This window comes from Geotrypetes seraphini, chromosome 5 (genome assembly GCF_902459505.1).
Source record: "Geotrypetes seraphini chromosome 5, aGeoSer1.1, whole genome shotgun sequence".
Lineage (NCBI taxonomy): Eukaryota > Metazoa > Chordata > Amphibia > Gymnophiona > Dermophiidae > Geotrypetes > Geotrypetes seraphini.
The window spans coordinates 41,428,553-41,455,578 of record NC_047088.1 but is presented as its reverse complement, the minus strand read 5'-3'; the positions used below and the strand labels follow the sequence as shown (position 1 = coordinate 41,455,578).

General features: G+C 43.5%; 1 protein-coding gene across 2 annotated transcripts in view; it reads right to left on the bottom strand.

The window, feature by feature from the left end:
* The window catches only part of ARHGEF6 (Rac/Cdc42 guanine nucleotide exchange factor 6), a 125,060-nt gene that overhangs the window by 59,568 nt on the left and 38,466 nt on the right, over positions 1 to 27,026 (bottom strand). For both annotated transcript variants that reach the window (XM_033945764.1, XM_033945763.1), the window contains 5 exons: positions 22,393 to 22,463; positions 12,012 to 12,106; positions 11,735 to 11,830; positions 7,242 to 7,364; positions 2,720 to 2,858 (listed from right to left, as the gene is read on the bottom strand). In XM_033945764.1, the coding sequence (XP_033801655.1) occupies positions 2,720 to 2,858; positions 7,242 to 7,364; positions 11,735 to 11,830; positions 12,012 to 12,106; positions 22,393 to 22,463 (524 nt within the window). The remainder of the gene's footprint in view (positions 1 to 2,719; positions 2,859 to 7,241; positions 7,365 to 11,734; positions 11,831 to 12,011; positions 12,107 to 22,392; positions 22,464 to 27,026) is intronic.

Here is a 27,026-nt window from a genome sequence, read left to right as displayed (position 1 = left end):
CAGTGCGGACCTGGCATTCCGTAGACAAATGCTTACTTGCTGTTCTATTGTATGTACAAATTCATTCTGACCGAACTAGATCTGCTTGTTTCTCAGTTATTGCTCCTATGCTTGGAACTCTGTAGCCTTAGTTTCCAGTTAGAACTCTTAAGAATTTCAAGATGGCCCTAAATACATTCTTTTTCAATAAAACATTTAATGCCCTTTGAAAGGTGACTTGCATATAAAGGAACCTTCCTTCATATGATTTTCGAATGTCCGTCGCTTCAGCACTTTTGGTTAGGCGTCTGGTCTATTTTTGGTTCGATTTTTCATTTTAACTTGGATCTTTCCCCTTCGATTATCTTGCTCAAATCAGAAACACCGACAGTTAATATCCCTCTTCTTCAACATTCGCTATTTGATATACTTTTTATCATAGCTTTACGACTTATACTTTCTAACTGGAAATCATTTGATGCTCTCTCAGTTCATTTTTGGTTTCAATCAGTACTCCTCCAGCACAAACGTGAAATGTTGATTTCTACTCTCTCACCTCTGTCTACCAAAATTCTCACCAAATGGGCAGTGTTTACAGAGTACTTGAATTCTCTGTAATTTATCACTCTCACTGCATCTCCTTCTTTCTTTCTTACTTGTTGCTTATTCCTATCTTTTTCTTCTTCTTCTTTCCTTTTTTTCTTTTTTCCAGGCCTCTGAGGATCTCTTTCCCTCTTCCTTTTCTTTCTTGCCCCTCTCCTCTTCCTCCCTTTCTCTAGATAGCTTCTCCTTTCCCTCCTACCGATTCTATCTTGCCCTTCCTCCTTTTTTTCTTTCCTTTCCTCCCCTGTCTACTCATCCTTCTTTTTTCTGTCCCTACCTGTATTAGATTCGGGATTATTGAGTATTATATATTATACCCCTTCCTCACTTACATTGATGTACTTTTCATATGACACCAACACTTTGTCTGTACATTATTGACTATTGTACTTTTCTTGTGTACTATTTTCCCTTTTGCGTTTGTATTTTGTAAAACTTTCAATAAATTTTCAAGGGGAAAAAAAAAAAAAAAAAAGAAAGGTGACTTGCAGGTTTTGCATTACTGTTAGACTGTGCTCTCTCGTAAAGCCGAGAAATGTGGTACACTTGTGTTGTATTTGAAAGTCTCTTCTTTCTCCCTCAGTGCTCTAGGTGGTGTATATGAAATAGCAAGATTGCACATAAAGGGAGGGAGTAACTTCATAAAAGGCTTTGAGTAATTATAAGGATTTTAAAACCGATTTTGTAAAATACCAGTTAGCACTGAAATTTTTTTTTAAAAAGTGGGGTAAGATGGTCAAACTTCTTACATCGCTCAAAATTCACAAGGCAACATTTTGGATTGTTTAAACTGAAAGATGAATTACCCATGTAAACCACATTTCTGTAACTTAGATACAAAGGCATGTACTAATGTATGAAATGGAGTGTAACATCTAATAGATCTTAATTGCCATAAAACCCAAAAACATTTCTTGTTGCAGAAATTTGATCCGAAAAAAAGATAATTTATAATAAAAAAATGATTCCCAAGTAATGGAAACTGTTTACTACTGGAATAGAGTTCCCTAGAAACAAAGGAGAATAATTTGGATAAGCATCTTGTCCTGTTATCTCAGCTGATTGTTTTATCAACACTTAGAACCAACTTATTTTCTTTAAACCACGTAGCAATTGATTCCAAGCATGTTTGCAAATCTGTAAGATCTATAGTGACCAATGAAACTTTAGTTACTAAAAGGATATCGTCTGTGTAACAATATACTTGGATACCAAAATTTTGAATAATTGTAATAAGCGGACTTAAGAAAATGTTGAACTCCACAGTCTATCCAGACTTGAGTTGGAGATCTGAGATTGAAAGGCAATTGAAAGATCTATTCCTCAGAAATAATTTAAACCAGTCAATGACCTGTTCCCTAAAACCCAATAGCATATAGCTAAAGTACCTAAATAGAACGGTATAGAAATTTTAAAAATAAATAAATATTATTTAAACAATCCTAAAGTAGAAACAGAAGACACTTTAGAACAGTGTTTTTCAACCTTTTTACACCTATGGACTGGCAGAAATAAAAGAATTATTCTGTGGACCGATATTGGTCCGTGGACCGGCGGTTGAAGAACACTGGGCTAAGTCGTGGGCCAGACCCCGCCCATCTCTACCCAATCTCCCCCCAGACCCCGCCCCCATAATAGTACTAATTGCACCTTGCACGTCCCGTGCCTCATCTGGAAGCCTTCCCTCTGACGTTGCAACGTCAGAGAGAAGGCTTCCGGTTCAGGCGCAGGATGCCCGTAGGAGCCACTGCCCGTGGCTTTGTGCACTGAATCAGTTAGAAAGAGCGAGCTGGCTCAAAGATAACGCTGCATCGATCGTACCGTGGACCGGCGGTTGAAGAACACTGTTTTGGGCCTGATGCACGTGCTGGCCCTGTGGACCGGCAGGAAATTTCTGTGGACCGGCACTGGTCCATGGACCAGTGGTTGAAGAACACTGCTTTAGAAAACTTTGATAATTGTAGGCTCTGCCTTTTAACCACATCGCATACAGTTCAAGCTCCTATTGCTAACCTACAAGTGTATTCATTCTGCTGCCCCTCAATATCTCTCCTCCCTTCTCTCTCCTTCTACACCTCCTATTCGGTTATGAGCTGGGCAATACCAAGATAGCCCAGATTTGTTCTTCTTTACCTACCTCCATGTGCCGCTCCAGTTCCTGGAAGAGAGTAGCATACTTATCCAGCCTCATAAATGGTTTGCTAAGACTTGTCGTCAAAACCAAAATCCCTGGGCTGGGGGCTCCTTGGTGTTCCATAAATTTCTCCAGTTCATCGCTAAAAATATAAACAAAAACTGAATGTAATACATTCTGGGCCTTATTCTATAAACGGCCCTACCACTGCCTAACTTAATTATTTTAATTGGCTTTAATCAGCACATTAAAAAATTAGCGAGCAATGCTTGAAGCAAATGATATTTAAGCTTTATGCATGCTGAAATAGTGGCTAAAGGGGGGAGGAATGCACCTGACACGTGCACAAAGGTTTTGTGGTGTGTGGCTTTTGTATGCATGTTGACAGTGGCATAGCGAGGGTAGGAGGCACCAGGGGTGGAGGTGCCCCCCATGCTCCTTCCATGCACACACACACCCCGCCACACTTGTGCCCTCCCTACCCACCCCCGTACTTCTTTAAATCTTTGCCAGTGTGAACAGCTTCTCTGGCCTGCTGCTCGCGCTGGCTTTGCCTCCGACGTCACTTCCTGGCCCCGTGACCCGGAAATGATTTCAGAGGGAGCCAGGCCACCACAAGCAGCAGGCTGGAGTCGTTGTTCATGCTGGCAAAAAAATTTAAAGAGGTATGGGGGCGAAGGGAGGGTGTGAGCATGGCGTGGGGGGGGGGGCAGAGAGCTGCCAGCGTCTCCACCAAAACGGCACCTGGGGCAGTCCACACCCCCGCCCCTTACTACGCCATTGCATGCTGAGACAAAATTGGAAGTGTTAGCCCACATTGGTGCTTATCCTTTAGCACTAAATATAAGCATTGCAAAAATTCCATGTGCTAGTAATATTTGTGAGGCTCATATTTAGGCACAGAAGAACAAGTACAGAGTATGCTTTTACTACATGTTTCACTCAGACATGTGCGCATGTTTGTTACTTTCCACATGCCTTTAAAACATATAGGAGCCAACTTCCACCTTATTAAAGAAGACAAAACCGGCAGTTTGGTCTCAAAAATTGAAAAGAAATCCTATCCTCAAGACCTTCGATGCTGCTCTTGAGCTTGTGAAAACATTTCAGCATTAGAGGCCATCATTTCCTTCTGCCTGAGCATTGGAAAGGAACTTACTGACCTCATTAGCACCCATTTTAATACATTTCAGTATAATTTGCGGCCATCTTTACGGTGACATTAACACCTAACAATGTGCATGCACACCTGGCATTAACCGTACGTTTACACTCATGGTAGATTTGAGTGTTGGCTACTAGGTATGAGTAGAAGGAACATGTAATAACTGCATTTCTTTCCTAGAGAGTACACACTCTCCCATCCCAACTACTCTATGCAGCCCTCTCTCTTTCTCCATGCCCATCCCAGAGGCCCATCACCTGAGGAGGCATTAGCAGAAATAAGCAGTAAAACAGAATGGAGGATCCAAGGCAGGCAAGAGGATCCAAGGATTGATGAGAGCGCACCAGGGGACATGGCTGGGTCTTAGGCAATCCAATTTGTTTAATCATTCATTTTTGCATTGAGGTGTTTCATAAGTACTTAGTAATAATTCAATTTTAGTCTACTTTGTTCATTGTTGCTGCCTGTCAGACCACAGTGCCACCTGCTGGTTAGTTTTGTACTAACACTGCCAAAAGTGCAAAAGAATGGGGCAGCTAAGAATAAATAAGTAAGAGCACAAGGAAGGTTTAGCAGAGAAGGGGATCTAATATGGCAAAGGATGGAACCGTGTGAAAATTTAAGGCAGGCTGGGGGTGCTGTACTAATTACCTGGGAATCAGGAACAGGGTTGCTAACCAGCCAGTACTTGGCCAGTTTATTAAATAGGCAGCTGGAAGTCAACAGAACAGAAAACTGGCCAATGTATGTGCCTGTTTTCTTTCAACTAATGTGAAATTCAGGGGCAGTTCCCTGCTTTAGCTATGCTCTCCCACCTTCCTTTCCACTGGCTGAGGTGCCCCATGTCCAAATCTGAAACTGTAACACTGCAAATATGCTCATGGACTCTCTTCGTCAATTGTACACGAGTCAAAAAAAATTTATTTTAAAATGTGCAAGGTGACCTGGATTGGCCACCGTAAGAACAGGCTACTGGGCTTGATGGACTATTGGTCTGACCCAGTAGGGCTATTCTTATGTTCTTAACATTAATGCTCAGAACAAAACCAGGCACAAGTTGTTACGTAATTCATCACACCATTCAATTTCTGATGTATGGAGATCCTCTGTATTGGACTATATAAAAGCATTCAGAAGAATTGCTCATAGCCGCCCCTATCTTCATTGGTCTCCCATCTTCACTTATATATATATCTTCACTGTCAATATTTAAATTTTATATTTGACTTTAACCACTCAAAACCTATCTTGCATTCCAGTCACTCCACCGGACCACTGCCAACACGGCCAGTGTTTCGTCTCCTGCATCGGGGTAGAGGTCCAATTAAAGCCAGCATGTTATTCTTCTTTAGTAATTTACTGGATTCCTTCACAGGTCTACAAAAAAAAAAAAAAACCCTTGCTATCTAGCTATAAGACCACTTCTTAGCACTGAGAATAATGAAGTCTCTGGAATCCAGTGGATTACAGGACCCAAGACAGCATGGATTAATTAGAGGCAGGTCTCGTCAGACAAATCTAATCAATTTCTTTGAGTGGGTGACCAGAGAATTGGACAGACAAGAGTGTACTAGATGTGGAACATTACGATTTTAGCAAAGCTTTTAACAGTGTTCCACACAAGCGTCTAAACTGCCCTCAGGATGAGCCCCAACATGACAGACTGGGTCAGGAACTGGTTGAGTGGAAGGCAATAGAGTGTAGTGGTCAATGGAGATCTCTCTGAGGAAAGGGATGTTATCAGTGGTGTGCCTCAAGGTTCAGTTCTTTTTGTAAGTGATATTGCTGAATGGCTGTCAGATAAGATTTGCCTCTTTGTGGACAATACCAAAATCTGCAATAGAGTAGATACCCCTGATGGTGTAAATAACATGAGGAAAGACCTAGCAAAGCTTGAAGAATGGTCTGAAATTTGGCAGCTAAGAAGTAATGCTTAGAAATTCAAGGTTATGCATTTGGGCTACAAAACCCAGGGAAATGGTACAGTTTAGGGGGTGAAAAACTTGTGCACAAAAGAGGAGGAGGGCTTGGTGATAGTATGGGATGTGATAGTATGTGATGATCTTAAGGTGGCCAAACAGGTTGAAAAGGTGAAGGTGAAAGCTAGAAGGATGCTAGGTTGCATAGGAAGAGGTATGGCCAGTAGGAAAAAGGAGGTATTGATGCCCCTGTATAAGACTCATTTAGAATATTGTGTACAATTCTAGAGACCACACCTTCAAAAGATATAACAGGATGGGAGTCAGTTCAGAGGAAGGCTACTAAAATGGTCGGTAGTCTTCATCATAAGGTTTATGGGAACAGACTCAAAGATCTCAATATGTACACTTTGGAGGAAAGGCAGGAGAGGGAAGATATGACAGAGACATTTAAATATCACCTCTAATCAAAAAATTATGTTACCAGAGATGGGCTGTGGTCCACGATAACCATTTAATACAAAAAGGTGGAGAAAAAGCCTCAAATTATATAAATACTCAGCAATCAATAATGATTCAAAGCTGCATAAATTATTTTCATTGGCAAAAAACTCCACCACCACCAAAATGTAATTATCAATTGGGTATTACACCCATCACTGTGCACAGGGAAAAAACAAAAGGTTTATTTAGCTTGGAACCTTGGAACTCTATATTTTTTCTTGAGAGACATTTAAATACCTATGTGGCATAAATGCAAGTCTCTTTCAACTGAAAGGAAGTTCCGGAAATAAGAGGGCATAAAATGAAGTTAAAAGGTGATGGGCTCAGCAGTAATCTAAGGAAATACTTTTTTACAGAAAGGATGGTAGATGCGTGGAATAGGCTCCCAGTAAAGGTGGTGGCGACAAGGACTGTGTCTGAATTCCAGAAAGCTTGGGACAGGCACATAGGATCTCTTAGGGAGAGAAGGAGATAGTGGATGCTGTGGCTGGGCAGACTGGATGGGCCATTCGGATATGCCAAAATGTTTCCATCCCTATTTTTCAAACACATGTGACTTGTGAAATGTTTATCAATGCTATCAGAAGCTTCAGAATGTTCCTCACGTGTCTTTTTCACTTTTGTAATAGGAGCTTTCAGGGAATTTATTTTTGATTCATATGTATGTAGTATGAAACTCTTTGAGTCTTAACTATAAACCCCTTAGTAAGGTCACATTTTAGGTCCCAAAATTCAGGTATTATGAATTCATGGCATTGCATTAGCATGAAATAATACCATTAACATGCACTATTTTACAGCAGGCTCCATTTTATGCAATGGGATCTAGTTACTAATAAGATATATTAATGACATTCGTGCACATTAATCGTTCCAGCTGTTAAGTGTCATAAAAGGATTCTATCCCGTGAAATCTCCTGCATGGCCAACTACCTACCTGTGTTGTGTTAAAACACCGACAGCTGAGGGATGATTTGCACAGTAGGTAAGGTACAAAGACTTAAACTGGGGCAGCAACTTCATAAAACAGCCGCCCACCTTTTGCTGATTTTCAGGCAACCTATTGAAAACAAAAGGGAAGTTTAGTATATTTTTATTTTCATATAACTACACCATGTGACTAAATTTAATGATTCTTGCACTCCTAAAACTAGCTCTATACTTGTAGGAATAGGTAAGGCCCACCCTTTTAAAGTAGTGGCACGTCCCGAGTGTACATACACAATTGTAGGAACCCCCAAGATTTGCATATACTAGAAATCGCAATCTGGGTGAAATACTCAAGGCACCTAAACATGCAAGAGAACAAAATCTGGGACATTTTTGTTGTGGCCATTTTGTTTATTGCAAGCATGTCATTCAGACATCGACATTAAAGGTCCCGAATAGCACAAAATGGTTTTACTTATGGAGCCATCCTGATTGCAATTCTTCTTTTTAAAAAAATAAATAAACCTTTATTTATATCAACTGGGAACAGCAGGTATCCACAATTTTAAAGGGGTAATATATTGTGTGGTTTGCCCCAGCGGCTTATACTACATTGGCCAGACAAGTCGAAAAATAAAAATGTGGATTGCAGAACATTTAAGCAAGATACGTACAGGGAAGAAGGTAGCTCCCCTCACTAACCATTGGCAACAATACCACCATTCAGCTGAACTGAAGTATGTTTTGCTTAAATTGAATCAACAAACTGGAGACATTTGTCACGCTCCGTTGTTAAAGGAACAGAGATTGATTTACGAGTGGAGAACTGTTGAACTCTATGGCCGTAACCATGAAATCAGGCGCCCAATGGTGTAATGAGGTGAGGTTTGCGTCACAGTTTTTCCCCCCCTTGTAGATGGTATCAATGAATATAATTAAGTCAGCTAGAATAGGCTCTTACCCTCATTGGACAGTTTGAATCAATGAAGGCGTTCATTGTGTGGTGCCACGTTTCAACCGCAGCAGAGTGTGGAGTTTTCTCCAGTGGGTCTCCACATAATAATATTTATCTTTATTTTCTTCTTTACAAAGGTTGCTTTTATGTTTATTTAAGATTTGATATACCGCTCCTGCATTTTACTGACCTAAGCGGTTTACAAACTAAAATGAAATTAGGTACTTGAGGAAAAACTACCCTATCTATCCCGAAGGCTAACAATCTAGCTAAAGTACCTGATAAACTAAAAATATGTAATAACATATACAGTGTTCCCCCAGTCATTTGCGGTTCGCTGTTCGCGGTCCCGGACATTCGCGGATTTTCCAACCATGAATGACCGGGCAGGAGAGGGCAGCCGAAGTGCCAGCAAGTGAAGGAAATCACTCACGGTATGCTCCAACCACCTCTTTCTGCACTAAAGTCAGGCCTCACCAATCAGGAGCTGCGTGTCAAAGCAGCTCCTGATTGGCGAGGCCTGACTTTAGTGCAGGAAGAGGCTGTCTGAGCATATCGCGAGTAATTTCCTTCACTCGCTGGCACTCCAGCTGCCCTCCCTGCCTCTCCGGCTGCCCTCTCCTATCTCCCCCACTAAAAACCGTATTCGCGGTTTTTCGGCATTCTCGGGGGTTCCAGGAACGGAACCCCCGCGAATATCGGGGGAGTAGTGTAATACATTTCCAAGATCAAAAATCAAAGAAATAGAAATAATGAAAGAAGATAAAAAATAAAATAAAACAAATTTAAAAAATAGAAAAGTCTCTGAAGTGGCCTGATAGCAAACAGTCATATTTTAGTGCAGGTCTTAATACAACTCCCGGCACAGCCCACTTCACAGATCCGTCACTGGCAGAGCTTGAGAGCATCAAAGAAATTAACATTTCTAAAACATCCACTAAAACTGTTATATGAAATAAATGAATCCAAATCAACACGAATCAGTGCAAATGAATACAAATTAAGGCAGATTGCGCAACACTCGTTTTATAGCTCTATAGAATTCTTGGCAAGAACCCAGAAATATTTTAAATGTAGGAAATTAGCATGAACATATTAAACTTAGAAGATGACATTATTTGGCTTTTAGGGCTCCTTTTACAAAGGTGCGTTAGGGCCTTAACGTGTGGAAGCACACGCTAGCGCTACCGCCTCCTCTTGAGCAGGTGGTAGTTTTTTGGGTAGCGCGCACTAATCCAGTGCATGCGCTAAAAACACTAGCGCACCTTTGTAAAAGGAGCCCTTAATGCTAATGTAATTTGCAATGTGACAAAGGTCAGTGTATCACAGCTGAAAACAAAAGTTGAGACTGAATGGCCTGGTTCCATTAAGCTGTATGACGCAATAAGTGAGACTCATTTACAGCCTCAGCATTTAAAAGGGGAAGTTATCAAGATGCAATAAAAGGTGAGTTTTTACTGCACAGGTTGTCGATTCCCATGGGAAATGAATATCTGCAAAACATCTCACAAGTAACATTAATCCAGTGGCCCAGGAGCATCAGGCCTCAAAGCCATGGCCTAATGTTTTCAGGTTGGAGCTTAAAGGGGCTGAAGTGCCAATCATGACCCCCTACTCCCCAAAGTACCCCTCCAACACTGAGGGCATAATGGTCCAGTACCCGATTGTCTAGGGGTTCTAGGGTAGGAGTGACCCCAGTCCCTAGGAGTGACTCCCAGCATGGTAAAGTAAGCCCAGCTTTTGGTTAGAATTATTTTATGGCCATAACATGACTTGCAGTGTGTACCTGGTGTGCACTACAAGTTATATTATGTTTTTTACATAGTAATAAGCTGATTTGCATGTTATGCATCTCATTATTCTGTAACCTATGGTGACCTAACTATTAGATCAGGAAAACCTGTGTTAGAGTCCTTTAAGAATACTCTATTCTCACTCTCACATGGACCGCCCCTCTAAATGTCAGTCATACCCCCAGCTCTTATTAGGGGTTTCTCTGGTATCTAGAGAGGGATAGGAGTGATCCCTAGTCACTCTTACCCAGCGGGATCCCCAATACAGAAAAGTGCTTCTAACTGTCTGGCAGTAGTATCACAGTACTACCATTAGGGGTCAGGCTGCAAAATAAGGAGCTGCCACTAGGAACTAAGAGGTGCTATTTTGAACCTGGTGATCATTCCTGCCTCCTACCAGACAGGAGGGAGTCCAGGGTATCTAGAGTATGACTGTTGTTGGGAGGAAGGGGTCTGAAAGAAACAATTCACCTACTGGCCCCTTTCACAGATAGCAGGCCCTGTGTCAGGCAGACTCTCTCATTGTGCAGCCAGGTACTGTCGATGTTTCTAATTGCTTAATGTTAATTTAATTGCTTGGATATTCTTTTATCTACACTCTTTTTAATATATCATTGCTCCTAGTGCATATACCAGCGTTTAGAAAGTTTTATAAGCATTTTTTCAAATTTTAAATACTGTAAACTTGAAAAAACTTGAAATACAGATACATGCCTACACATCCTCATACAAGTATTTTACAAGAGGCTCTTCATCCAGCAAAACCAAATATAAAATACAGTGGTGAACAGAACATGCCCTAACCCAGATGTCACAGTTCCCCTCTCTAAGACCTATAAAAAATGGCACTCCACTTGGCTCACCTAAGGTCATCAAGAATGGGGGAAGTAGATCACCTTCTATTACAATGTCCCTTAATACTAACTTTCTGGAAGTCAATATGGAGTAAGATAATTTCTATTCTTGAGGAGCCCATTTTGTTATCTTATAAAAATATACTGTTTGGAACCTCGATCATGAATAAGAGTCCATTTAAAAAACGTAAGGATCAGCTTCTCCTTATTATGACTGGAGTTGCTTTACAAATGATTGTGAGGAATTGGAAACAATGGGATTGTTTACCTTTCTGGTGGGAGACTCTTTGTTTGTACTATCGATATGATAAAATATTAGCAGAGGAACTAGGTGATTCCAGGAAATTTAAGGAGATTTGGGGACCATTGGAACTTTACTTAAAAGATCTTTAAATAAGGTTAATATGATCCTGTCAACTTTCAAATTCCAAAAGCGTATCCAGAGTAAAAATGAGAGGATGGAGTTGGGAGGGAGGAAAGGGACTTAATGTTTCATATGTAGAATTGAAGTGCTTTTATGGATTTTATTGTATTAAATTTTATGCATTTTCTCCATGACGTTATAAAACTAATAAACAGTTGAGACTGAAGATTGGGGGGAGTAGCAGAAACGAGATTTGAAATCTAGATTCCCACCCATTTCTCTAACCCTTAAGACTACTCCTTCCCCTGGAGAAAAGGGCTTCTCACAGAATGGGCATTTTGGGGAGAAAGGGGTAAGGTTAGGAATACGGGTAGTAAAATAATTAGGATTCAGATGTTTGTCATCTCAAGACACCACTAAAGCAGAAGTCTGAGAACCAAGAGGCTAAAGACCAGGAAAGGAAGCATTCACGCCCATAATGAGGACTGGCTCTAATGCAGCTCTGACAACTCCACTCCTCCATTACTTGCTTACTTTGCACACTCCTCCAAACTCTGATATAGTGTTTGCTGAAATGCACATATGTCCTCAAAGTTTCCTAGCAAGGATGCACAGTCCAGGGCCCTGAATCTGAAAAAAAATAAATAAAAGAACTGAATCAGAATACAGTGTAGCTAGAAAATGGTCATTTATATGCACATGCTCAAATAAGTTGAATATTGGCATTTACACATGCTCTTGCCACCCATAACTAGGTGACTCCTTATAGAATATCCCTAATTGTGCAGGCAGAGTGTAATGTGTATCTTACTTTTCATCAGACTGCAAAGGTCTCAGGTAAGTTCCCAGCAGTAAACTAAGTTCTTTTGCATATTCTCGTTCGGTATCCAAAATATTCTGTAACACCTACAAGGAAAGCGAGCACGCGAGAAATATTTATTTGCAGTAATGGCAATATTCTAATCATTTATAGTATGTGTGAATATTTGTAGTAATAATCCAGTATTCTGACAATAAAGCGCCTTCCATTGAATAAAACATCAAACCCACTTGTTCCTCTTTGCATGGTTTAACTGAATCTGCAGTAACCACCTTTTTTAAAAGATGTTCAAAGATCGACAAAATTGCCCTGTTGACCAATCTGTGGGAGAACTAGAGATGGGAAACTGTCCTGGGCAGGGTATCTCCCAGCACTAAAGGCTGCAGACAGTTCACCTAAATTCCTATGATCTGGTGAGCCTCTGACGTAGGCTAAAGAGATGCGAGCTGGTGCTAGAGTCTCAACCGTCTGAATAATCCAGCATATAAAATATGAAAAATAAAACCATTTGGTCCCATAGTTTTATCAGTTGTAGCTTTTTCCAAATGGAAATAACAAACAACAGGTACAAACACATTTCAACAATGTTGTAGGTGAAACATGGGGCCGTGGCATGACCAATATTTTGCCCAACACTTCATCGGCAATTAGACAGGTGTGGGACCAGAAACGGATTTGTTTGGCTCCTCCAATCAAAAAAGATGTTAGCTTGGTCTCTTTGTTTCATTGCTAATATTCTCTAGTTGAAACCAATGCAGCCTCCTTTATAGAGTAGAACAATCAAAAGAACAACATTTAGAAACCATGGCGCTCGTTTTCAAAGCAGATGGACAGATAGGCACCCATCACCAAATCAATTTTTTTCTTCAACTATGAGCTTGTTAAAACTCATAATTGCAGACAATTTACGAATTAAGACAGGCAGCTAACTTTGGTTGCCTCTTAGTGTGCATGAAAACATTTACCACAAGATAAATTAAAGTGTTTTGCAATACATAACCGTTTAGTGAGCGCTAAGCATGCGTCAATTTATTTTTTGCTGAGGGCATTAACCAAGTAGCACCTCCACATTAGTACACACTGTTTAATACTGGCTTAACCCAGGAGCCTTTAGTGTCTACTAAATAGGAGGTGGCTAATGCTACCTCATTAATTTTTCCAGGTAATGCATACTAATACAAACATTAATGCACAGCTTGAAAAAAAAAAAAATCATTGAAAATGGCCTATATCTAGATATTGATTCTTTTTTTTGTATAAACTGTTTATTCACCAGAGCATTGAAAGACAGTCATAACATAAGAATCACAATTTTCAATACAAAACCAAATTCCAACACCCCACATGAATCCCTAGAAACATTGAGAGACCAGGCCGGGGTTCTGCTAGCCTGGAACTCCCCAAATCCCATCCCAAAAACAGCCCACCCCCCCAACCCATCCCCAAAATAATCAATCCACTGGCAACACAGGAACTACTGACTTCCGCAATCGATTGACCACCTGGCTTTTGATCACTGGGGGCAAAGTATCCAAATAAGAGGCCCAAATGGACAGAAAAAGCTTGCTCCGCGATCTAGAAAACCGATCGGACATGGACTCCCAGACCATTAAAAGATGAAATTTATTGCGCCAATACCAGATGGTGGGGGGGGAGTCCTGAAGCCAATGATTAAGAATACATTTCTTCCCCACAATATAACCCTTACGAAGAAGCAAACTGTCGCCTGCTGACCGCCCTCCCAGGTACCCCTCCGCCAAAAATATAATCCCTTCAACCGACGAAGGGAGTGAATAACCCACCAAAGACTCCAAATAACACCGGACCTCCAACCAAAAGGTAGATATAGATGCACACAACCACACCCCATGTGCCAAAGAGTTAACACCCTGACGACATTTCAGGCAGATAGCGGTAAGGGCACACCCAAAATAATAGGCCCGTTGCTGAGATACATAACCCCGATGAAGAACCCGAAATTGACATTCCTGAAGCTCAGCGCTCTGCACCACCCGAGGAATCAGGCGCACCAAAGGAGCAAAAGACGCCACCCGCAAACGACAGCCCAGGTCCTGGGCCCATAAAGACAAGAGCCGCTGGTAATCCCGCCGAGGCTGCAAAGCCACCAATCTACGATGATATTGTGAAATAGAAAGCCACTCCCACTGAGCATCAAAAAATCCCGCAGCGTGACAGTAAACGACTGATTCAAGGAGTCCCTGGGCAAGGAGGCTGCATAGTGAGAAAGTTGCATATAAGCAAACCGATCCGTCGTACCCAAGGACCAGGACGCCTGGAGAGCCAAAAAGGGCACGCCGTGCCATCCAGCTGCAGAAACTGCTCCAGAGAGCGGAGCCCTTTCCGCGCCCAACGTTTAAAAACAACATTGTCCTGTCCAGGACTAAAGGCCGCATTGCCCACTATGGGCAGCAAAACAGAGCTAAAAGACGAATGGCCCCAAAACACACACATCTCCAAGCCCGACGAAGCGGCTCCACCAAGCAACTACGGGCCCCAGGGCCCAACCTCACCCTCCCATCCCAATGTAAAAGATACGGCAGAGCCCACGGAAAAAAATAATCCGCCTCCAACTCCCGATCGGTATACTGAGAGCTAAGAAAGAGCCAATCCCTGACATGCCTAAGCAAACAGGCCAAATTATACAGATGAACCGAAGGAAGACCCAAACCACCCAGTGCCCAGGACCCTTGAAGAAAAGAACGATGCATTTTACCTTTCTTGCCCCCCCAACAAAACGACACCACCATGCGCAGGAGACTCAGGAGATCTTTTTTCAAAAGGAACAGAGGAAGCGTTTGCAAGACATATAACCATTTGGGGAAGATAATCATCCGAAAGAGGTGAACACGTCCCAGTAAGAGGAAGATTCATCCAGCGACGCAAAAGTCCCTTAGTCTCTTGCAACAAACGATCAACATTCAAACGGTACAACACAGAGACATCCATAGATAGCAAAATACCAAGGTACCGAAAAGAGTGATCCGCCCATCGCAGAGGAAAATCCGGTCCCCACTCCACCCGCAACGAGTCTGGAAATGCCAAAGCCTCCGACTTCTGCTGATTCAAACGGAACCCAGAAAAATCCCCATACTCGCGAAAACACTCCAGGAGGGCATCAAGGGAGGCCCGAGGATCCGTCAAATAGACCAAAAGGTCATCAGCAAAAGCCGCCAATTTAAAATGATGAGCCCCCACGACCAGTCCCATGATGTCCGGGTTACCCTGAACATCCCGAATAAGAGGATCTAAGGTCAATATAAATAACAATGGCGAAAGGGGGCAGCCCTGGCGAGTGCCCCTACAGATTGGGAAAGGATCGGACAGAGTGTCATTAGCCCACACACAGGCCACCGGGTCTGCATAAAGAGTCCGCACCGCCTGAATAAACCACGGGCCAAGACCATACACTCGCAAGACCTCAAATAAAAAGCCCCAATCCACCTGGTCAAAAGCCTTCTCGGCGTCAAAGCTGATTATCAAAGAAGGCACCTGATCCAGTGTAGTCCGTTCCAGAGCCGCCAAAATACGGCGCACATTTTTAGCAATCGCACGGCCCTTCACAAAACCAACCTGCTGATCTGAAATAAGACTCGGGAGTACCAAGGCCAGACGGGTAGCCAAAACTTTAGCGAAAAGCTTAGCCTCAAAGTTCAGCAAAGAAATCGGTCTGTACGACTCGGGTTTACTCGGGTCCTTCCCAGGTTTCAACAGAACAATGAGCTGGGCTACGTTCAAGTGGCGAGGAAGCGCCCCCAACCCAACCGCCTCATTAAACACCATAGCCAACAAAGGCGCCACCTCAGCTTGCAAAATCTTATAAAACTCACTACGCAGACCATCCGGGCCGGGAGACTTACCCAGCGCGCTAGACTGGATCGCCCGTTCGATCTCCTCAGCTGTAAACACAGCCTCCAACTGCGCCTGAGATGAAGCCGAAAGAGTCGGGAGATCCCGACCATCTAAATATACCGCCCCATCAAGCGGAGGGTCGGGGGAGCAGAATATAGGTGCTCAAAAAAATCTCGCAAAACCCTGTTAATGTCCCTATCATTGTGCACTACCTCCGAGTTCCGTGTCCGAAGAGACGCAATACGAGTACTACCCCTCTGCTGCCGAACCAACTTTGCAAGAAGTTTGCTACTCTTATTTGCAAAACGATAAAGATGAAACCGATAATGCTCCATAGACCGGCTAGCGTGTTGATGTAACAGGGAATTAAGTGAACACTGGGCCTCCAACAATCGAGCACGATCCGGAAGAGCCCCAGTAAGGCCATAGCGTCGACGGAGAGAAGAGACCAAGCGCTCCAGCCTAAGCAGCTCTCGCTGTCTCGCTTTACGCTGAAAACTGACATAAGAAATAATCTCACCCCGAAGGACAGCCTTCGCCGTTTCCCACGCCAACGAAGGGGTGGCAAAATGAGCCGCATTGGTGACCTGAAAAAAGCGCCACCGGGCTACCAGATGTGCATGAAAGTTGCTGTCTCGATAAAGATGGCTAGGAAAGCGCCAGCCACGAGGGGTCCCGGGCGTCCGAGATAACTGCCAGACAATCGCCACCCACGCATGGTCAGAGACCTCTATAGGCCCCAACTTAGAATCTACGAGCTCCGAAAACAAAGAGCGGGAACAAAGAATATAGTCTATACGGGATAAAGAAGCATGGGCCCGCGAAACATGAGTAAAATCTTTCTCCAGGGGATGTAAAACTCTCCAGGCATCCACCAAGTCGAGGGAGGCACAAAGGATTGCAATTCCAGTAGCAGCTTTCCGAGATTCCCTCCCCACCCCAGTCGAGCGATCCCAAAGAGGATCCGCCACCTCGTTGAAATCACCCCCTACCACCAGAGGAACATCATCATAGACCGACAAAAGATCCGCTAAGTGATGAAAAAATCCCGCACCCGGGCTATTGGGGGCATAAAGATTGCAAAGAATATAAGGTTTAGAGTTCAAACTGACCGAGGCAATCACATACCTACCCTCCGGGTCCGTAAGGACATCCTTAACAATCAACTGAAGATGTTTACCCACAAGAATAGCCACCCCAGCCTTCTTACCCAAAGCAGGAGAGTCCAGGACATCCCCCACCCACCAAGTCCTCAATTTGGCATGTTCCGCAGCTGTCAAATGGTTTCCTGCAGAAAGGCCACGTCCGCCCGGTTCCTCCGAAGCTGTCGAAGCACCTTCTGTCTCTTTATAGGGGAATGAATGCCCCCCACATTCCAAGACAATAGCTTAAGGGACATAAAAGTGAAACAAAAAGAACCAACCAGGAATCAAAAAATTCAAAAGCCCAGGAAGAGGCGTCCCAGCAAGCCCCCCTCCTAAGGCCATACCCATGCGGAAGCCAGTGCCAGCAGTCACCCCGGATCGAGAAAGACAACGCTGCCCCCCCAACCCTCCCCGCCCCCCCAAAACCAACCCCCCCCCACCCCCCTCCAAACCAATCCAAACCCTAAACCCCAACCCACCTACTCCAACCCTACCAAGTCCTTCCCGCCCCCCCCACCCCATCCCTTCCGGTCCCCGAAGGAAACCAATCACTACAGACGCCCCCTCCCCAGAATCCCCCCGATAACAACAAAATGGACTAGGCAGACCCCCAAAAGGCCAAACAGACAGAAGTAGAACCCTCACCACAAACCCAGGACACCAGATCGTACCACAATGTCCCAGCTGGACACCACCACCCAGATGACCCCACACCCAGCATCCACCCACCCCAAGAACAGCCCCCAAAGGATTCAAACAACGAACCCCTAAAACATGAGCTCAACTAGAACCAGAGAACCCCAGCCCGACACCACCCCTCCCCCCTCCAGCCCAGCACAACACACAAACAGCCTACCACACCTCCCCAAACACACCCATCACGCCTGTCAGCAATCTCAACCACAGCCATTCCAGAAGGCAAACCAGTATCACCGGCCCCCAGGGCTACCCCAACCGTACGGAAATGAAATGAAAAGGGACCCTGGGCCATCTCTGGCAGCAGAAAATCCCCACAGTCACAGCTCAAAGCAACAGAGCAGAAGAAAACCACAGTCAAAAAGAGCCGGACAAGTCCCGCCAAGGTCCAAACGGAAATCCAATATAGAGTCCAGGGTCTCAGCTGAGCCTGAAAGAACGACCCCAGGGACAAGCACTCATAAGCCGGACCAGCAGTCGACGAAATCACTCCCGCAGTACTGGTAGAAGGCAGGTCCGCATTCCACGTGTCCAGCAGGTTCTGCGCCTCCGCTGCAGTAGAACAAAACTGAGTAGTACCATTATGATGAACCCGCAACCGCGCGGGGTAGAGAAGGGCGAAGCGAATGTGGCGGGCAGCCAAGGTAGAACACACCGGTGCAAAAGCTCGCCGTTGCTGGGCCACTTTGGTGGAATAATCCTGGAAGCAAAGCACCTTGCTGTTTTGATAGGTGAGAGCGCGTTCCCCCCGAGCCGCCTGAAGAATAGGCTGTTTGTGAGCATAGTTCAAGATCTTTGCTATCACCACTCGCGGTCGGGCCTGATGAGCAGAGCGGAGGCCCAGGCGATGCGCCCTCTCAATGCGAAGAGGGCCCAGGTCAGCAGGAAAGATGACGGAGGTAGCCAGCCAGGTTTCCAGCTCGCCCCTCAAGTCCCGCTCCGAGACAGCTTCAGGGAATCCAATAAATCTCAAATTGGACCGGCGAGATCTGTTTTCCAGGTCCTCAATGCGGTCCTCGAGGGCAGAGAGAAGGCGCTGATGTCTGGTCTGGGCATCCTCCACGTGCTGCAGCTGATCTTCCACAGCCCCCACCCGCTGCCTGAACGCTATCACCTCCTGGCCCATAGAGTCTAAGGAGGCTTGGACCATGGCCAGCTTGTGGTCCAGAGGCAGAAGTTTCTGCTCTAAAACGAGCTCCATCGCTGCTGTCACTCCTGATGTTATTTCGGCGATCCAGGCCGGCCCCCCCGTAGCGGCTCCAGGACTCGGCGGCGCCGCCATTTTAAGCTCCCCTTGCCTGCCGCGGTCCTTATTCTGTCGGGCCGATTTCACCGACATGCCCCCCCGAAAAGACCCGGAACTCGCCCACTGGATCCGGAGGAGTGGGCACACACAGAGCCCAATCCAAAGGCTCGAAGAGCCGAAAAACTCCGGCGAATAGAGGGGATTCGGAGAAGGGCAGCGGGAGAGACACAGGCTAGCGTCTGTCCCGCGGCATGGCGTCACGTCTATGATTCTTTATGTTTGTTGATCTCTGAGCTGCATAGGCCTTCTTTGACATTGATTCCTCTTTTGTTGATTCTCCGAGGATTTGTCTATTTATGTTCATGAGTGTGGCGGAGTGATTAAAGCTACAGCCTGAGGGTTTGTGGGTTCAAATCCACGCTGCTCCTTGTAATCCCGGGAAAGTCACTTAATCCCCCCATTGCCCCAGGTACATTAGACAGATTGTGAGCCTGCCAGGACAGACAGGGAAAAATGCTTAAGTATCTGAATAAATTCATGTAAACTGTTCTGAGCTCCCCTGGGAGAATAGTATACGAAATTGAATGAATGAATAAATAAATATGTATTATCGTGTAAACCGTTTAGGTTTTAGACGGTATAGAAATTTTTTAAGTATATAAATAAATATTTATACTGCGGATGGGCAGACTAGATGGGCCATTTGACCTTTACCTACCATCATGTTTCTATGTTACTCTATTTGGTATTTATACACCACTTATAGCCTAAGTAGTTTACTTTCAGGCACTTGAGTATTTCTTCCTATCTGTCCCAGTGGGCTCACAATCTGACCAATGTACCTGGAGCAATGGAGAGTTAAGTGCAGTGTTGGGCTTGGACCTGCAACGTTAGGGTGCTGAGGCTGCCGCCCTAACCACTAGGCCACTCCTCCACTCCACTTGGAAAATGGCTGTTCGTTTTCAATGTTCTTATGTATTTTCAAAGAAGAAACCCCAACGTTTTTCCTGTTCAAACATGGCTGTGAGCTGGATTTTTTTTTTTTTTTTTTTTACATAAGAACAAAAGAATAGCCATACTGAATCAGATCAATGGTCCATAAGAACATAAAGAATTGCCACTGCTGGGTCAGACCAGTGGTCCATAGTGCCCAGCAGTCCGCTCACGCGGCAGCCCTTAGGTCAAAGACCATTGCCCTAACAGAGACTAGCCTTACCTGCGTACATTCTGGTTCAGCAGGAACTTGTCTAACTTTGTCTTGAATCCCTCTAACAGCCTCCAGAAGAACATTCCAGTTTTCTACCACTCTCTGGGTGAAGAAGAACTTCCTTACATTTGTACGGAATCTATCTCCTTTTAACTTTAGAGAGGGCCCTCTCGTTCTCTATCTACTAAATATTCCCTTCATTATCTTAGAAACATAGAAACATAGAAAAAGACGGCAGAAAAGGGCTATAGCCCACCAAGTCTGCCCATTCCAAATACCCGCCCCCCTTAAATTACTCCCTTAGGGATCCCATGTGAATATCCCATTTTCTCTTAAAGTCTGACGCGCTGTTGGCCTCAATCACCTGCAGTGGGAGTTTGTTCCAATGATCCACTACTCTTTCAGTGAAGAAGTATTTTCTGTAGTCGCTATGGAACTTCCCTCCCCTGATTTTCAGCGGATGCCCCCTGGTGGTCGAGGGTCCCCTGAGGTAAAAGATATCCAGCATCTGGAGAGACCCCGGGGATGGCCCGGGGTCTCTCCAGAAGGAACTGGCTCAATTGATGCTATCTTGAATGTTTTCATCATGTCCCCTCTCAGTCTCCTCTTTTCAAGGGAGAAGAGGCCCAGTTTCTCTAATCTCTCACTGTACGGCAACTCCTCCAGCCCCTTAACCATTTAAGTCGCTCTTCTCTGGACCCTTTCGAGTAGTACTGTGTCCTTCTTCATGTACGGTGACCAGTGCCATTAAATAACTTCCCTTTTGTTTTATTATTATACGTAGATGTAAATGTATTGATAACTGTTTAAATAAGTTTACTTTTTTTACCCAAATTTATTGTATGTCTGAATGATATGTTATCTAAATTTTTGAACTATTTGTACTTCGCCTAGAATTTTGAATAGGCGATAAATCAAACTATTTAATAAACTTGGAAAACTTGGAAACTTGGATACCATGGCCCAGTACAGCGGCATGATAACCTTCTCCGATCTGTTCATGATCCCCACCTAAAAGTAGCTTAGCATCCTATTTCCAACAGAGGCCAATTCAAGCCACAAGTACCTGGCAGAAACCCAAAGGCTACCAATTCCAAAGCAAGCAGTAGCTTCCCTCATATCTGTCTCAATAGCAGACTTTTCCTCCGGGACCTTGACCAACCCTTTTTTAAGCCCAGATATGCTAACCACTGTTGCCACATCTTCTGGCAACAAGTTCCAGAGCTTAACTATTCATTGAGTGAAATAAATATTTCCTCCTATTTGTTATAAAGGTATTTCATTGTAACTTCATTTTAATATCCCAAAGTCTTAGTAATTTTTGACAAAGTAAAAAAATCAATTCACTTTTACCCATTCTATACCACTCAGAATTTTGTAGACCTCAATCATATCCCCCCTCCCCCGTCATCGCTTTTCCAAGCTGGTGCCTTTCCTCACATGAGAATTCCATCCCCTTTTTATTTTGGTCACTCTTCTTTGTACCTTTTCTATTTAAGCTATATCTTTTTTGAGATACAATGACCAGAACTGAATACAGCATTCAAGATGAGGTCGAACCATGGAGTGATACTGAGGCATTATAATATTCTTGGTCTATTCACCATCACTTTCCTAATAATTCCTAGCATCCTATTTGCTTTCTTGGTTGCTGCCACACATTGAATAAAATAATTCACCATATTATTTACACTGCCACATAGATTTTTTTCTTGGGTGCCAATCCCTAAGGTGGACCCTAGTATCAGGTAACTATGATTTGGATTATTCTTCCCAATGTTCACCTGGTGAAAGTGCCGCTACTATCACATGGAAAATGATGAGTTGATGATACTCTGTTTTTCCACATGTATATTTGTTAACAAATTATACGATGACGCACAACATATAATATGTTCATATAATGAATCAAAATGTTGTGTGATTGTGGCACCGAGGTACCCCCTCTTCAAACCCAGCATGTATCTTTTGGTTCTATACTGCTACGTTAGTCCGAGGCTTTTTCTCCCTCTTTTTGGGTCTCTACAGCCTCAGGCACCTAGTTGCTGATGCTATTTGTCAACAAAACTAGTACCTATGGTTGAAAGGGTGAGAACTGGCGGTAACGCTCACGAGTTTCAAACTCATTCTAATTAAATTCCTTTGAGTGTCCGTCACCATGTTTAATATATAAGTCCATATTTTACTGTTCAATAAAAATAGACTTACCACAGTATAGTAATTCTTTGTAAGCTGAATAGTTTCAGGTGCTTTCAGTGCCTTGGGGGAGAGAGGTTTATCTATATAAAACAGGAAAATGAATTAAAGTTTTCTCTAAATCATTGCTATCTGATCAAAAATATTTCAGTATTCATTTTATTGAAGAAAACAGTAACATAAAACATTTCCAATAAAAAGTTTGGTACCTTGGAGGGCCATTTTCTAAAAGGACGTCTAAGTCTGATTTGGACATTTCCCGCTAAATGTCCAAACTTGGAAGCACACAAACATCTATTTTCAAACACCAAACCACTAGAAGTTCAAAAATTTTTTTTTTTTTGGAAAGACGGGTAGACCAACAGGATGTCCAACCCTTAGGAAATCTAATTTTATACCCCCTTTTGGACTAAAGAAACTTCTAAGTTGAAAACGTCCAAATCCAGACCATTTGGATATGGGAGTGGCTATCACTGTGATGGACTGGCCACACAAACATGCCAACAGTGCAGTGGGATACAGAGGGCACTGCTGTGAACTTCACATAAAGAGTGTCAGAAGTTCATCTCACCCCTTACACAGAGCCCTCCAAAACCTACTAGACCCACCTGTCTACCACCCCAGTAGCTCTCATGGTTATAGGTAGCACCTATATGGCAGTAGTGTAGGGTTTTGGTGAGCTCACACTTTCTACCACAAATGTAGTTGTTAAAGTGGCTTATGGGCCTAGATCCTCCTCCCTATGGCTCACTAGCCCATCTACCAGGTTTCTTAAGACATCTGTGTGATGCTCTGCTAGGCTTTTCCATTCTGAGTGCTGCTGTTCTAGATACAGGTATGTACTCTTTCATTTAGATTTTTTGAGGAAGTGTTATTTCTGGCTTATTTTACTCAGCTACAGTTGTTTAAGGTAGAGGGTATTCCTTCCCCATTATGTTTAAAAGTGTAACAGAAAGCCTAATTCCTTTATCCGTTCTTTTTGGACCTGCTGCAAAGATCTGGGATGAATATAGTTAGGTATTTTAATTCTTTGCTGGGGGGGGGGGGGACTGGTTCAGTGCAGCAATTAGTGCTAGATATGCCAGGGCCCTTTAGGAACTTGCCAAAAGGGGGTAAATTAGCCTTCTATCTAGGAAGTGTATACTGCAAAGTTGGACTTCTGTGGAGCCCCCTTCTTACTGGAACTGGAGAAATCAAGTCCATGTTTTAGCCACTTGGGAAGCCAGAGCAGTGGAAGGTTATCCGAAACGTAGAAAACATTTTTTTAAGTACCTGGGACCTTATATACATTCTCTATGTTCAAGAGGTCATAATTTATTACTTAGCATTTTGTAGTCTGGTGTTGTATAATGGATGGGAGGAATGGGAGATGCCATATTCTTTCTTTTTAATAATTTAAATTCCACATATCCTACAATTCTACGCACAAATTATTCTACTCAAGCATTATTTCCTAACTGTCCTGGAGGGCTCCCACTTTATCTAATGTACCTGGGGCAATGGGGATTAAGTGACTTGCCCAGGGTCACAAGGAGCAGTGTGGGATTCGAACCCACAACCTCAGTGTACCGAGGCTGTAGCTGTAGCTCTAACCACAGCAGCACACACGTTTTGCACTGCACTGAGCGTCGCTGTCGAACTCCATAAGAGTGACTCACACTCAGCGTTTTTTCACCATACGCCGAAACCTGGATCCTTGTTGGGACCACTGGTTTAATAAAGACTTGATCATTGGTTGAAAAGACGCCTCCCTTGCCTTTTGTTAGACTGTCTATATCCCAAGGCGAGGTGCTCTTCTGTCTGCCTGTCTTATTTAACTGTAAAATATCAGATGAACAGTTTAACCTACTAAACTTCTCCCTCCGAATCCGCGGTTTCAGTATCTGCGGATTCGGTAATTCGTGATTTATTTTTTTTATACAGGAAAACGCTGCATTCCGGACCTCCCTGGACCTTACCTGGTGTTCTAGCAGGCTTTCTGGGCAGAAACGATCTTCCTACGCTCCTACCCCCGTGCAGATCACTGAGACAAAATGGCTGTGGAGAGTTCCCATCGTAGCCTCGAGAGACTATAGGAACTCCCCGCAGCCATTTTGTCTCAGTGATCTGCACAGGGCAGGAGCGTAGGAAGATCACTCCTACCCCAAAAGCCCGCTGGACCACCAGGTAAGGTCCGGGATGCCAGGGGGAAGGCAGGAGGGAGGCAGGGGTGGGTAAGAGCCGGCCAAAAAGTTATTCGCAAATTTTCAACATTCGCAGGCCAGCTCTGCCCCTAACCCCCTTGAATATTGAGGGAGAAGTGTATCTACGAGTTAACAGACTGTCTCATTTAAGTGGATCCCTTTGCCTCTGCAAAAAAAGAGGTACAGGGGATCTGGTACCCAGATATAGGAATTGAAAAAAAACTTTGGTTATTTATGTTTATGTACTAGCTTCTATTGTCCAATGATGATCCATCTGGGTCCTGTTCCATCTCTGCATATGCAGATTACATAAGTAGAAGTCCTGGCTACAAGAAATTGCACAGTACAATTCTACAACTAGCCAGAATAAGCTTGTAAGTCTCCAGGGGTCAGAAATTTCTGTGTACAAACTATCAGTGCATGCACAAATTAGATACACAACAAAAACATAAAGAGCAGCTGGCAGCACAAGCAAGCACATACATCAACACTATAGACCCTCCACCACCACCACCCATATCAACATTATAGACCCTCCACCACTACCACACATGTGCATATGTGACCCAGCAGCGGCTTTTCTTATGTTCTTATAGCGCTGCATACATCTAAAAGCACTATAGAAATGATTAGTAGTAGCTACACACATAATTCTGCACAATATACACTCCTCGCCCCCCATTCCTTAAAAATAACCACTGGGGGTCAGTTTGTATACTCCACAGAGTAGGTACTTCTCTCCTGAAGCAGATTTGGGGCACATGTTTTGAACCTGTCCAGCCATTCAATCCTTTTGGGATACTATTTTTCATTTTGTGGACCGTACTTGGAACATTACCATACAACGTTCTCCTCTACTGTTGTTTGGTGCCTCTCTTCACTTTCGTCCTCGAAGACCTTTTCTACGGTGGACTGTATTGATTGCTCTGAAGTGCATTTTGCTCAAGTAGTTGGAGGTGGAGGCTCTTGACTATTCTCTCTTGTGCTGTTGCATGATTATGCTTCTGATGTGGGAGCGCCGGGGAGTGCTGGATTTCTCCTCGATGTTCAGGGGAGCAATTCAGTGTACCTAGGAACCCTTTTGGAATACAATGACACCAGCGGCTCATAATCGCTTATTGAACTGTTCATTTGTGGTTCTAGGCTTGTTGCTAGGCTCCTTGACCCTGAACGAGTATTTGCATACATCTTTCCTTTTTTGGTAAATTCTCCCCACTGTGGCTTGAAGGAGGACTGGGGGGGTTGATTTTGGGGGGGGGGGTTCGAGGGGTATGAGGTGGCTTGGTGATTGATGAAACTCTGAGCTGGTATTGCTGTTTTGCTGTGTTCTCTGTTTGTTGCTCTTATTGGCCTCAATAAAATATATTTGACAATACTCCACAGAGTACTCCTTTCCCAGAAAACAGGGGGGGGGCTCTTAGACAAGTCAAGCACCGAAGTGCTTTGAGTCATTAAATTTGCAGCTCAATGCTGGCTTATACAGTACTAGCATGAAACAATCCAGCTGCTTATGCAGTAGTTAACACGCTGGTAAAAGCCGACTTCTGTATGAATTGTTCAGTGGAAATAATGCACATTCCATGGAGATGAATGATTTTCCAATGCAGTGTTTACAAGGCCCAGCACTGAACTAAAGATTTGATGACAGAAGCTGCGACACTTCATTTACCTTTTATAGGTCACCGTCAAAAGGACTAAGGCTTCAGCAAGGCTTTGAGGAAGCTGCAGAGAAGGAGACACCTCTATAAAAGCACTTGAATATATCAGAAATAAACGAGAACCTGCAAGCTGAAAACTGAAATAACTGGTCTCATTTTATAATAGAATCACTGAATCCACTGCAAAGTGCATAAGTAGGTTAAATTTAGCTCCCTAGGCTGTTTCACAATGAATCTGCATCATAGTTTCTGTTTATAGCACTGGTGCTTCTTTACACATGGCCCAGGTCACCCTTACTGAAGCAGTGAGCATCCGCCATAAAGAAGAGAGAAACATGTGGGTAAAAGCTAAACTAGCCCAATTAAACAGTCCAATTCTGTTTGTTTGGGTGGATGCTTTTCCTTTATGTGAAAAATATCCAGTGACTCCATAGATTTAATACTGTGAACGGTGTGTTTGCATAGCATCTGAACAGCGTTGCTTCATTCATTTAAGAGCCAACTTAAGAGCTTTCTTTTTAAAGATGCATTCAATACTTAATTGAAATGTTAATTTGCTCTTTCGTTAATTGCTCTTTTGTCTACTTTTATTTTACCTATTTATTTGTCCTTCGATTCCTGTTGTGTTTTACCTTTAATTGTTGATTCTTTCCTATCTAAGGTTGTATTTCTATCCCACCTGTCCTATTGTATTCTTGTCTTATCTTAATTAGTTTGTTTTGTGACTTATCCCCTTGTTAATTATATGCTCTATTTTATGTATATTTTAGACAATTTATTTTACCAATTTGTACATCGCTTAGAA